The sequence below is a fragment of the Bison bison genome, unplaced genomic scaffold (genome assembly GCF_000754665.1).
Source record: "Bison bison bison isolate TAMUID 2011002044 unplaced genomic scaffold, Bison_UMD1.0 scf7180017864062, whole genome shotgun sequence".
In the NCBI taxonomy this organism is placed as follows: Eukaryota; Metazoa; Chordata; class Mammalia; order Artiodactyla; family Bovidae; genus Bison; species Bison bison.
The window spans coordinates 1,911,271-1,925,305 of NW_011494634.1; the positions used below are offsets into that span (position 1 = coordinate 1,911,271).

The 14,035-nt window shown below is 39.2% G+C and overlaps 1 protein-coding gene across 6 annotated transcripts in view; it reads left to right on the top strand.

Moving 5' to 3' along the window:
- The window catches only part of CFAP54 (cilia and flagella associated 54), a 308,337-nt gene that overhangs the window by 193,655 nt on the left and 100,647 nt on the right, over window positions 1-14,035 (top strand). For all 6 annotated transcript variants that reach the window (XM_010836300.1, XM_010836298.1, XM_010836299.1 and 3 more), the window contains 3 exons: window positions 1,905-2,112; window positions 5,532-5,611; window positions 7,207-7,376. In XM_010836300.1, coding sequence (XP_010834602.1) covers window positions 1,905-2,112; window positions 5,532-5,611; window positions 7,207-7,376 — 458 coding nt within the window. The remainder of the gene's footprint in view (window positions 1-1,904; window positions 2,113-5,531; window positions 5,612-7,206; window positions 7,377-14,035) is intronic.

Genomic DNA, 14,035 nt, shown 5'->3' on the forward strand with positions numbered 1-14,035 from the left:
AGCCCCCAGTAAAGTCAGAGGTGAGAGCACAAAGCAATAAAGTAGGCAGACTCTGGTTTTTTGGGGGGAAAATGCTCGAGAATATCCGGGGGGACTCCTGAGGCTCGATCCCGCCTTTGCGTATGCCGAGCCTCCTTCCTCATGACCTTTGTCACGAGTGGAATGCCTCACCGGCTCCCCGCACATATGAATGTTTAATTGGCATATAAAATAATGGTGTCTTAGATTAACATAACATAGCATATGAAGCAGGCTTCCCTGGTGGCTCAGACGGTAAAGAATCCGCCTATAAGGCAGGAGTCCCAGGTTTGGAAGGGACTCCTTGGGTCCTTCCTTTGGGTCAGGAAGATCCCCTGAAGAAGGGAATGGCTACTCACTCCAGTATTCTTGCCTATGAAAACTAAGAATTGAACAATGGCTTTAGCCTAGAGTAGGCCATTGATGACTTTGAACAGAGGATTTCAATGTAAGGATGAAGTATGTTTACAAGAAAATGAAAGGAGAGAGATTGGAATAGTGACAACCTTGTAGGTTGTTGTTGTAAACAAAAGAGAAAATTCGGGTAGTAAATGGAGAGAGAAGTCAGAATGTAGAGAGTTAATCGGTTTTTAAAATGGAGAAGACAGAGTACTGATGAGAATGTCTCTGTAGAAAGGAAACATTTTTTACAAATTTAAGTATAGTTGATATACCATGTTGTATTAATTTCTGCTGTACAGCAAAGTGATTGAGTTATACACATATATACATTCTTTTTCATATTCTTTCTCATTACAGTTTATCATAGGATACTGAATTTAGTTCTCTGCATTCTACAGCTATAGGACCTTGTTGTTTATCCATTCCACATATAATATAGCTTACATATGCTAACTCCAAATTTTCAGTGTATCCCTTCCCTCCCTCCTTCCCTTGGCAAACACAATTCTGTTTACTGTGTCTGTGAGTCTGTTCCTGTTTTATAGATAAGTTTGCTCATGTCATATTTTAGATTCCACGTGTGAGTGATATCATGTGGCATTTGTCAGAAAGGGAACACTTACACTGTAGGAGAGAATGGCTCATCAGACTGGTGGGGATGGGACTGATGACCTAAGTAGCGGCACCGGCCTTAGAGAGCAGGGAGGAAGGCAGGGCAGTGAGGCAGGTGCGTGGGGAGGTGGAGCTGCGGGGTCTGTGGGCACTACTCTGACTGCTTCAATTTGCTCATTTGAGTAGAGGAAGCACGGTTATTTGCTGGGAGGGGCATGGGGGAAGAAGTGTTAGAATTTAGAAACAAAAAGGGCATGAAGTGGTTGTCTAAGGAGAGAGCAAGAGTGAATGGACTGGGAAAATGTAGGATGACGACAGGTGGCACTGAGGCTTGGTCAGGAATGTAAAGTGGGACCACTTAGAACAATTGCCAAGGAAGTGTCTGTGTGCAAGGGAGGGGGCCAGGAAGTTGAGGGAGTCCTCAGCTGGGCATTCTCATGATTGACCCAGAATCTAAGCTGGGAAGGGGTTGCTTGTCTACGTGCTCTTCCTCCTCTTCCAACCTGTGAGCCCTAATTCACTTGAGCTAAAGCAGAGCGGCCAACATGCCTGGCTGGTGAGCTTTTTTAGTTGCTCTATTTTGTCCCCTCCTCGATGCCAGCACCAGGTTCACTCTCATTGCGTGGCAGGGCTGACCTTGTGGGGCAGGTCACCCACTGGTGAGGAACAGCAGTAGCACTGTGGACCTGCTGGCATTGTTGTGATATCATGTCTCTCTCAATGGACTTGCCAATTACAGTCCCTCGTGTCTAGCCCTCCATTCCTTCATCCTGTGCCAAATAAGGACTGTAGAAGGACTGAAGCTAATAATATCTGAGAACAGTATTTTACTACTTTTCCTGATTTTCTTTTTTTTTTCTCCATTGTTTTAGGCACTTGATGATTTAATAAATAAAGGCATGCCTGTAATTCTGACTACAGTCAGCCAGCAACATCTCTTAAATAAGTTTTTAGTTGTTAAAGCATACTTTTTCATAAATGTGGCTGCAACAATAAATTGTGTCCCAGAACAGACAATGAAACCAGTCGGCCATGGAGTTATGAATGAGAAAAGCAAACCAAATCTTCCAAACTTGAAAGGTAACGATTTATTTTATTTTTGCTTATTTCTCTTTTTATTTCCTTTCCCTTCCAATTCGCCACTCTACCCACTATAGTCCATATAAACATTCTAGCAGGTATTCTTTCATAGTTTTCTCTGAGTTCACTTAATGACACACATATGTGCTTATGTCTAGGTGCCATATCCACCAATTTATCTGCATATATGTCTACTTTTTTTACATTATGTGCAGTTGACCCTGGAACAACACAGGTTGGAATTGCGCAGGTCCACTGGTTTATTAAATTTTTTCAATAGTGAATATTTCAGTACTGCAAATCTGTGGTTGGTTGACTCTGCAGATGCTAAACTGTGGATATAGAGGACTGTCTATACCAAGCACCGAGTATAAATTATACATGGATTTTTGCTGCATGGAGGGTCAGTGCCCCTAACCTCTATGTTGATCAACGGTCAGGTGCACATACAAAATCAGATTTGTCATTTGCTTAAGAGATGACGTATTTTTAATTTTTCTGCTGTTTGCAGTTTTTATGTAGAAAACTTTGCTAAGCCACCCCAAGTCAACTGCTTTGCTTTGTCTCCTATCTTGGCTGTGTGGTATTCTATGCTGTGAACATCCCATGATTTATTCAACCATTCCTTTGTTGTGTGTTCATTTTGTTTCCAGGATATGGAGTATTTGCATATCGCTAGATACTGCCATATCCAGGGATATGCAGAAGCACTACATATCCATATTATAGTATATATTTCTATGGGATAAGATATCCATGGATGGAATTTATAGCCCATATATACATACAAAACTATATAAGCATTTTGCAAATGTAATAATGTTGCCTTAAAATAATTTTTTTTTAACTACTAAGTATGATATTAACTGTCCTTGATCAGGTAGAGGAATTTCTCTTCTGTTCCTAAGTTGTTGAGTGATTTTATTATGAAAGGGTGTTCAGTTCAGTTCAGTTCAGTCACTCAGTTGTGTCCGACTCTTTGCGACCCCATAGACTGCAGCATACCAGGCTTCCCAGCATACCAACTCCTGGAGTTTACTCAAACTCACGCCCATCGAGTCAGTGATGGCATCCAACCATCTCATCCTCTGTCATCCTCTTCTTCTCCTGCCTTCCATCTTTCCCAGCATCAGGGTCTTTTCCAATGAGTCAGTTCTTCTCATCAGGTGGCCAAAGTATTGGAGTTTCAGCTTCAGTATTAGTACTTCCAATGAATATTCAGGACTGATTTCCTTTAGTATGGACTGGTTGTATCTCCTTGCAGTCCAAGGGACTCTCAAGAATCTTCTCCAACACCACAGTTCAAAAGCATCTATTCTTCAGCATTCAGCTTTCTTTATAGTCCGATTCTCACATCCACACATGACTACTGGAAAAACCATAGCTTTGTCAGCAATGTCTCTGCTTTTTAATATGCTGTCTAGGTTGGTCATAGCTTTTCTTCCAAGGAGCAAGCATCTTTTAATTTCATGGCTGCAGTCACCACCTGGAGTGATTTTGGAGCCCAAGAAAATAAGTCTGTCACTGTTTCCATTGTTTACCCATCTGTTTGCCATGAAGTGATGGGACCAGATGCCACGATCATAGTTTTTGAAAGTTGAGTTTTAAGCCAGCTTTTTCACTTTCCTCTTTCACTTTCATCAAGTGGCTCTTTAGTTTCTCTTCGCTTTCTGCCATAAAGGTGGTATCATCTGTGTATCTAAAGTTATTGATATTTCTCCTGGCAATCTTGATTCCAGATTGTGCTTTATCCAGCCCAGCATTTTGCATGATGTACTCTGCATATAAGTTAAATATAGTGTTGGATTTTATTAAATGTTTTTCCTGTGTCTATTAAGATGATTATATGTTTTTTATTTTGTATTCTATTAATAGGGTGTATTGGTTGATTTTTGAGTGTTTAATCATCCTTGCTTTTTTGGGATAAATCCCACTGGTCATGGTGTAAAATCTTTATATATATTCCTGGATTGTTTTCTAGGATTTTCTTAAAGATTTTTGCATCCATATTCATATGATATATTATGTAGTTTTTTCTTATGATGTCTTTGTCTAGTTTTGGTATCAGAATAATATTGACCTCTGTTTTAAAGTGTAAGTTTTATTATTATTCAGGTATGGTAAGGCCAACTGTGGAGAAGGAAATGGCAACCCACTCCAGTATTCTTGCCTTGATAATCCTATGGACAGAGGAGCCTGGCGGGTTACAGTCCATGGGATCACAGAGTTGGATATGACTGAGCGACTAACACTTTCACACAAATGCTTAAGGCCAACAGATCAGGAACTGACTGCCAGTGAAAACATAGTTTGTTACTTAGAGCCCCCAAGAGGGAGGGGCCTAATACAACATGGGACCGCTGCTCAGGAGGCAGAGAGGGCCAGAGGAAGATGTGGGTCAGACTCTTCCCGGGGTTTCTCCATACCAACCTTCAGGCATTTGTCTTCTATCCTTGTCTCTCTCACACTTTCTCTTAGGGAAGAAGACCACAACCCAGATCTTTCTTCTGGGCCCTCCATCCTCAGCTGACCCTTAGCTCCAGAGCCTCCTAATTTAGGAGAAGAGCCAGGTAGGTTGAAGTTGGAAGAAGGGAGGAAGTCAAGAGTGTTCAGTTCCATGATATTCAGGACTGCCTGTTCCACGTGGCAAACTTAGCCTCTTTACGTGCGTCATTTGTGCATTAATTCCTAGTCAAATAGGACTTGTCATTTTTCTCCCTTTTGTAGTCTAGAAGCCAGGCTTACTAAAGCAGGCAAAGACTGCGATATAAATTGTCTCAGTTCTCCCTTGCTCAGAATGAGGGCTGGCTTTGGATCATAGGTAGGAATGTCAAGATGTTTGAGGAGTGTAGGTTGTGCTGTTCCAAATGGTCTCACTCTCTGGTCTTAGAGTGAGGGGCTGGTGCAGATCAGCAGTACTGACACCTCCAAGGAGATCTTACTGAGATATTATAAACATCTAGAAGTCTCAGAATACTTTGAGAACCATATAGGGTCACAGGTGAGGAACCACTACTTTGTATCAGTAGTTGATTAACTTGAATGGCATCAACAAACATATGAAAGATCCTTTCAGAATTGTCTTGGAGAAGGAAATGGCAACATTCTCCAGTGTTCTTGCCTGGAGAATCCCTTGGACAAAGGAGCCTGGTGGGCTACTCCATGGGGTCATAGAGTTGGACACAACTGAGTGACTGACACACACACACACACACACAATTTGTTTTAAGAATCAGCCGTAGTCTTCTATAGAGTATGATATTTGAGGACCATTGTATATAGCAATATATTTCTAATTATCATTGTGGTTGATTTTTAAACATTAAATTTCCCAACTAATGATAAGTTTTATAAATTAGAATTCACATTTAAGCTAACCATAGATATATGTAGTTCTTCTAAAATGTTGTGTTTTGTAGAGATGTGTTTAAAGGATGAGGGAGGCTCACTTTGTCATCTGACAAAATTGAAAGAGAACTTTGCTCTTAGCACACTAAAGGTAAGTTTAAAAAAAAAATTCTCAAATCATAGTGAATCAGTTACCACAATGCCCACTCTTAGGCCCTGGCCAGGCCAACCTTCACGTTTGTGCTTACTGTTGGGAAATCTGTTAGCTTTTCTTTCCCAAGCATGGGTTGGGGCCAGAGATGGGTCTACTCCCCATGAAAAAAGCAGATGCTGAGTGGTGTCAGACTTTGACCTTTTAACTCAGGTAAGTTGGTGGGGAAAATAAGATTTATTATTTGATGGGATCTAAGCTCTCCATACCCTGTTTGGCAGCTCCTAATCGTAACAGTGATTCACAACAGCAACAACAACAGAACCATTTATTTGGTACTTACTATTATACATGACAGGCACTTTGCATTATATTTAATTCTCACAACTCCGTGATGTACCTGTTAATCATTTTTGAACTATATTGTGCTGAACGATGAATAAATTGAGGCTGAGACAGTAAGAAATTCACTAGTGCCATGTAATTGATAAAATACAGATCATGTTCTTAACCATTATACTAAATTACCCTAGTCCTTATATAATATTTACTGCCCTATACAAAGAAGTCTTCAGAGACCTGTTCCTTGAAAGTTTGGTTGGGCTCTTTCTCTTTTTTCTCTAATTAGTACTGATTGTCCACCTTAAAATCTTGTTATCTTCACATTACAAGTTAGATGAGCATAGTTTAATTTGAAATACAGTTGATCCTTATTGTTTACAGATTCAGTATTTGCTGATTTGCTTATCTGCTAAAAGTTACTTGTAACCTCCAAATCAAAACCCTTGGCTCTTTGGTGGTCATTTGGGGACCTGCACAGAGCATAGAAGAATTGGATTTTTCTGACATGCACATTCTCAGCCAAGTTGAACAACACGATGGTGACTTTTTGTTTCCACTCTCATACTATAAACAAGTATCCCTTTTCATGGTGTATTTATTGCCAAACTTTTCACATTTTTGTGGGGGTTTTGTCATTTCATTATTTGAAATGGCCCCTAAGCATAAAGCTGAAGTGCTGTCTAGTAATCCTAAGTTCAAGAAGGCTGTGATGAGCCTTTTGGAGAACATGTGTATGTTAGACAAGCTTCAGTCAGGCATGAATTATAGAGCTCCTGGCTGTGAGTTCAGGGATAATGAATCTACATTATATATTCAATTATATGTCTTTAAACATAGACACACATTAAACAAGATTACATATTGATCAGCTGACAAAAAATGGTGTGACCAGAGGCTTGTAGGAACCTATCCCTGTATTTCCCCTAGGAGTAATGCTTCAGCATTCACTGACTCAGTGTTGGCAGGAACTTTCTAGAACACAGCTTCTGTGAATAAGCAAGTATGGGCATCAGCTGTGTGTGCAGTCAAGGGCCACTGTCCTGCACCTTATTCCTGCCATTACTGCCCTTTTCATTCTCTGCTAACTTTTCCTGTTCACTGAGCTCTCTTCTCTGATGCTTTTGTTCAGATTTCCTTTTTGCTCTTCCATTCATTGTTACTTTTTAGTATGTAAAAAATGCTTTCTGAGTAAGGATGAGACATGGTTTGTATTATGTCTGGACTTGGGTAACTGCGTGGTATTCTTTCTTTAGTCAATTTTACTGACAGAAGCTGAAGACAGACTCAACACCCTTCTGTCGGAGATGGACCATCTAAGCCATAAGGACCTCTCTCAGTGTTCTGCTGGCGAACTGGAGATTGTGGTGGAGGTCAGACTGCAGCTGGCTGCCATTGCCCTGCAGAGACACCGGGCAGCATACAGGCGAGTATCTGCACACATGATTTCTTCCTCACCCTGATTTGTTTAATATATCTCAATTTTATGTAAGCTTCAAAAATTCCTAGATTAATAGAGCAGACTTAGGATTCAGGGTTTTTTTTTTCACATGTTACTACACTTAAAACTATAGTCCTCAACAAATGAGTTGGTTTATTAAAGCACATAGCTCGGATGTTTTATGTCAAACATTAGCAAATTCACAGATCTCTCCTTTTCAGAATTAATCTATTTTTTTTATTTTTTTTTAATCTATTTTTTAAAAGGCAGAATCTAAATTCCTTATAGCTTTTTACAAATTACACCTGTGGAGTATTTTTTCCAACCAATAACAATATTAAAAATTAACTCTATTTTTAAAAAGTTACTATGAACTATGCTGTGCTGAATCATTGAATAAACTGTTGTAAGTGGCAGATTTTTTAAATGTGATGCAATTGCTAATGTCAGATTTTTCCTTTCATTTGTTCATTGATTGATTCATTTATAGTGATCAGTATCTGTTGACATTGCCAAGTCGCTTCAGTCGTGTCTGATTCTTTGTAACCCTATGGACTGTAGCTTGCAAGGCTCCTCTGTCCGTGGGACTGTCCAGGCAAGAAGACTAGAGTGGGTTGTCATGTGCTTCTCCAGGGGATCTTCCCGACCCAGGGATTGTAACCACATCCCTTACGTCTCCTGCATTGGCAGGGGTGTTCTTTACCACTAGTGCCACCGGGGGCTTCTCCCACCTGTCTGTAGTGTGGGAAACCTAAGTTAGATCACTTTTCACTTTCTTTCATCTGCTGAGTACCTTGCTCTAGGGTTCTGTTCTAGACACTGAGGAGACAAAGATGAATAGAATACAGTTTCTGTATTCAAAAGCTCATAGACGGTTAAAATACTTCTCAGTGATTTTTTAATATTGAATAATATAGAAATATACTTTAAAGAGCTTCCCATATCAGTTATGATAATCACCTCTATCATTAGTATACTTTCAATAGAGATGTTTTGAATAATGAGCAAATTTCTTATATTAACATTCATTCATTCAAAAAATAATTTAGGGGCATCTACAATATGCTAGGCACAGTCCTAAGTTCTGTATCCCAGTAGACAAAAAGTACATAACAATATTGACAAAAATCCTACCCTCATAGAGTTTATAATCTAATAGAAGATAAGCAGGCTGACGATAAACTGTAAACCTAACAGTTAGGTAAACTGTATAGTGTGGCCAAAAATAAGTGTTACGGAGAATATCTGAAGGCAGGAGGAGGAGGAAGGTTATCCTTTTAAAATTGTGCTATTGTAGTAAAGAGAATGACTCCATTTAGATGTTCATTAACTGACTGCTCCCACTCCCCCTTCTCGTGCCCCATGCCCAGACAAGCAGAGAAGAAAGCCTAGTTGCCCCCTCCTTTGGTGCTGGTGGGAAGTCTAAACCACACAGACCCTGACCCACACGTGGGAAACCTTAACCCAGTACCGCCCGTTAACCACCATAAAGCCCAGTCAGTTACCTTTCTCTTTCCTCTTTAGACATTTTCAACCTGTTTGGGAGGCTGCTGTGCTCTTCCTGGATAGTTTCCCTATGGAAGTAATCATCCTCTTCGTAGTCTTCTTGATGTGCTTGGCATCAGTGTTGACATATAACCCAAATCTGGTGTGGTCAGGGTAGACTTTATGATGAGGTGACATCTGAACAAATAAATACGGGGGTTGTCCATGCAAATACTTGTAGACAGAGTGTTGCAGGCTGTGGGAACATGCCTAATACACGTTTGAGGGATAGCACAGGGTCTCTTGTGGCTAGAATGGAGCAAGTGAGAGTTTTCAGAGATCCTCAAAGATGTACTTGGTGGGAGAGGCAGATCATAAGGGATCTTGTGGCCAAGGTGAAGATTCTGGCTATTCCTCTGAGAGAACTAGGGAGTCATTATATTGTTTTGAGCAGAAGAATGACATGATCTGATTTTCACTTCCAAGGGATGACTCCAGTTGTTAGGTGGAGAATTGATTGTAGGAGAGAAAGGGTTTGAAAGCAGAGAGATCAGCTGGGGAAGCTGTTATAAAAAGAAAGATGTTAGTGGCTCTGAAAAGGGTGGTAGCACTGAGGATGGTGATAAGCCATTGGATTCTGGGTATATTTTGAAAGTAGAACCGTTAGAATCTGCTGATGCATTAGCTGTAGAGTAGTGAGAAAGAGAGAAGAGTTACAAAAGAAATTGTCCCTCACCAAAATGGGGAAGACTGCAGAGGTGCAGCTTATTTAGGGGAAAGATCTAAAGTTACATTTTGTATGTGTTTAGATTGAGATGTCCCTTTGAGGTACAATTGGCAATATCAAATATTCTTGGAGTCTTTAGAATATAGATAGTATTTAAAGCCTCTGTTTTTTAAAATATGTATTTATTTATTTGTTTGGGTGCCCCAGGTCTTAGCTGTGGCATGGGGCATGTAGGATCTAGTTCCCTGACCAGGAATTGAACCTGGGCCCCCTGCATTGGGAATGCAGCAGAATCTTAGTTACTGGACCACCAGGGAAGTCCCTTAAAGCCTTTATAAAGAATGAGATTCCTTAAGGAGTGTGAGTAGATGAATGAAAGAAAAAGACCAAGGACTGAGGGTTGGGCGTGGTAAAAGATTGGGGAGAAAACGAGGAACCAGCCAAGGAAACTGAGAAGAAATGACTAGTAAAAGAAAAAAAAAAAAAAAAACCCAAGAGATTATGAAATCCGGAGAGCCACGTAAAGAAAGTGTGTCAAGGAGAATAGAGCGATCAGCTGTGCCAAGAGCTCCAGGTAGATTGAGATGAGAACATAGAATTGGCAATTGGATGATTTATAAATGTGGACATCACCAGTATTTTGTACTTTGACAGGAGTAATTTTAGAAGGTAATGGGGAAAGAGCATGTTTAGAGTGGTTTTATGATAACACGGGAGGAGAGAAATTGGAATGAGCAAGTAAAGATGATTCTTTTGAGGAATTTTCATGTAAAGGGAAGTTAGAGGAATAGGGTAAAGTTGGTAGAAGTAGGATCAAGACAAGTTTTTTTGAGATAAGAGCAACAATAATGTATTATATAATGTATATCAGTATTATATACTGATATACACTGATAATATCAGTATTATATACTGATGAAAATGACCCAGTAGAGAGAGTGAATTCGATGCTCTGATATAATTTGTACACAGTAGGGTAGGATCCCAGTGCAGTCTTCTCTGTTTCTCTAATACAGAATAAAATTATCCCCTAGGTTGGGATTTCAGAAAGGTCTCTGGGGACTAGCCAGGAACCTGCTTTCTGCCTGCGCTGAGTATAGTTGGAAAAAGAGTAGCCCAAGACAAATAAGTTCCTCAGATGGATGCTTTTGGCAAGTGCAGGGTCCAAACTGGCACTGAGAGTGAGAGGCAGAAACCTTAAGATATTAACTTTGAAACTGGCCTTGACATCACAAAGCTGGAGCAAAGACAAAGCCAAAGTTGTCTCATAGAGATTAACTTAGGAAATGCAGGACTCCCATGGAAAATAACTGCCGGTAAAGCTAACACAGAGGCAAATATCATAAACCAAATGAAGAAACATCCTCAGAAGAGAGCAGACAATAAATGGCAGACTTGCAGCCCAAGAAATGAACTGTTCAAAGATGTGAAGGATGGATGAGAATGAGACAAGATTATAAAAGGAATAGGTGAATTTAGGGGGAAAAAACTAGAGATTTTAGAACTGAAAAATATCATTGAATGAAAAGAAGAAATGATAAAATTAGATGGAAACAATTTTTTTCCTCTCCTTTCTCAGTATACTGAAATTCTGTGCATTAGGTTCTATGCATTGGGTCCAGAATTTGGAAAGGGACTTAATTTTTTTAGATGGACATTCTCTTTAAACAGGAGAAGTACTCCTGCAGCCTTCACAAAGGGGAAGTCAGTTCAGCAGAACCCCCCCTTTGCTTGTACTTAGATTGGTAACATACAATCATCTCACTATTGCCTTGATTGAAGGCTTTTCCATGGTTGGTGTTGTTCAATTGCTAAATTGCAACCTCATAGACTGTAGCTCGCTGGGCTCTTCTGAGTCCACATCTAAATTTGATTTTATGTTGGAGACAGTACAGGTTTGGGGGAATTTATAAATTTTTGTGGTTTCTAAGCAGCGATGAAAATCCATAAAGTCTGTTTGGGGCAGTGATTTTCAAATGTGGTCTGCAGATCTTTGGTTGTTCTGAGACTCTTTCAGGGAGGTCTGTGAGGTTAGAACTATTTTTATAGTAGTTTATAACATAGTAAACTATGTGTATAATAGTTTATAAAATGAAGATTTTTTTGCCTTTTCTGTGTGTTGTTATTTGCAACTTCCATCAGCTCACCATGAATCAAAGCAGTGACACCAAAGCGAACTAGTTGTCCTTCTGTTCTTCACTGCTGTGTGCTTGCTATTAAAAAAAAAAAAAAAAGGCAGATTCACTTTAAGAATGCTTTTGCTGAAGCAGTAGAATCTGTTACATTCATAAATACCTATTCTTAAATAAATTTGTAATAATCTGTGGGTATATATTAAGTGGGAAGTGTACCTCAAGCACTTTCACTGCGTAGCATAGTCTGATGGCTGTCTTGAGGAAGAGAATGCATGTGGATGAATTGAGAACTGGATAAGCTGTTTTTCTCATGGAACAACATTTTTGTTTATAAAAACAACTGAAAAACCATGATTATTCAGACTTGGGTATTTGACAGGCATTTTGTTGAAAATGAGTGAAATGAACATGCCATTTCTAGGAAAACAACTAATTGTTTTTGTTGCCAGTGATAAAATCTAAACTTGCATGAGAAAACTGGAGTTTTGGAAAATTTGTATTTGCCATCATGAGTTTGACAGTTTTCAAATGCTTAGATTTTTTGGATGAGACTGGTGGTGACATTAATGGGCATTGCTTTTTAAAAATTGTATAATGAAATGCTTCAACATCAAGAGGATCTGTATAATTCAGGGAGCTTATGTTTTCTAAATGACCACATATGATGTTCCCAAATCCTGGTTAACAAGAAAGACCATTAGGTTTTCATGTAACTGAGTAGGAAAAGCGCATCAGTGGATGGTATTACATTTCACGTAACAACAAACTTAAGAAACTATAATTTGTTGGGCTTCCCTGGTGGCTCAGACAAGAATCTGCCTGCAATGTGGGAGGCCTGGCTTCGATCCCTGGGTTGGGAAGATCCCCTGAAGGAGGGCACAGCAATGCACTCCAGTATTCTTGCTTGGAAAATCCCCATGAACAGAGGAGCCTGGCGGGCTACCATTCATGGGGGCACAAAGAGTCTGACATGATTGAGCAACTAAGCATATCATTTGTCACATGTTGGTATAGTATCAAGGAAGAATATTGACAATTATCCGAAGAGGCTCTTAAAATATTCCTCCCATGTCTAGTCACTATCTGTGTGAGGCCTAGTCTTCTGTACTTCAACCAAACATTATGTCAAAACAGACTGACTAGTCTTCTATTCAGCAGATTTTCTCTTTTCAAGTCAGATATTAAAGAGATTTGCAGAATGCAAAAACAGTGGCATCTTTCTCACTATTTTTTGTTTTTGAAAATATATTTTCCATAAAATACATTATTTATATTAAAATTAATGAGTTTTTATTTTTAAATGAATTAGTAAATGTTAATGAATTTAAACATGACTCAATTTAATTTCCAATATGGTAAATATTGATAGAGCTCTTTGATAGTTCTCAATAATTTTTAAGAATGTAAATGGGTGTTGAGATTAAAAAAAACTTGGGACCCACTGGGTTAAAGTATTGTCACATTTGTAACTATCTTTAAACTATACTGGTAGTTGGTTAAAATAGGCTTACATGGCTCAGAGGGTAAAGAATTGGCCTGCAATGCAGGAGACACAGGAGACATGGCTTCGATCCCTGGGGTGCTAAGATCCCCTGGTGGAAGAAATGGCAACCCACCCCACTATTCTTGCCTGGGAAATTCTATGGACAGAGGAGCCTGGTGGGCTACAGTCCAAAGGATTGCAAAGAGTCAGACACGACTGAGCGACTAAGTAGTGCTGCTGCTGCTGCTAAGTAGCTTCAGTCGTGTCCGACTCTGTGCAGCCCCAGAGACGGCATAATAATACACCATTTTCCCCACTGAAGTTTGAAGACAAAGGAACTTTTACTATATTATTTCCTATAGAAAATAAATGATTTGAATATATAATATGTAAATATATATTTAGAAAATATTTATATATCTTAATGTGTATTATATATATGATTTTGTGTGTTATCACTATATAGAATATATATGTATATCTATATATGGAAAATAATGAACATATGATTTCCCATGGTGGCAAATGGAACTGTTTTTTCCAAACTGTGTCTCAGAGAGCAATAGCAACTGTGGAAAATAGTTCTTGTCTCTTACTTTCTTTGTTTGCCCTGCTCTCTACATGTCTTATATATACCCTTTTAGTGTGGAGGATAAGAGTGATTTTTTTTTTTTTAGTGAAGAAGAATGAAGTAAGAAACTAAACATTAAAAAATAGCATAGAAAGGAATGTCACAACAGAACTTTAATTTGACAACCAGATAGATGTATGCAAATAATATGCAAGTATAGCAGAATCGCACCAATTTTAAGTC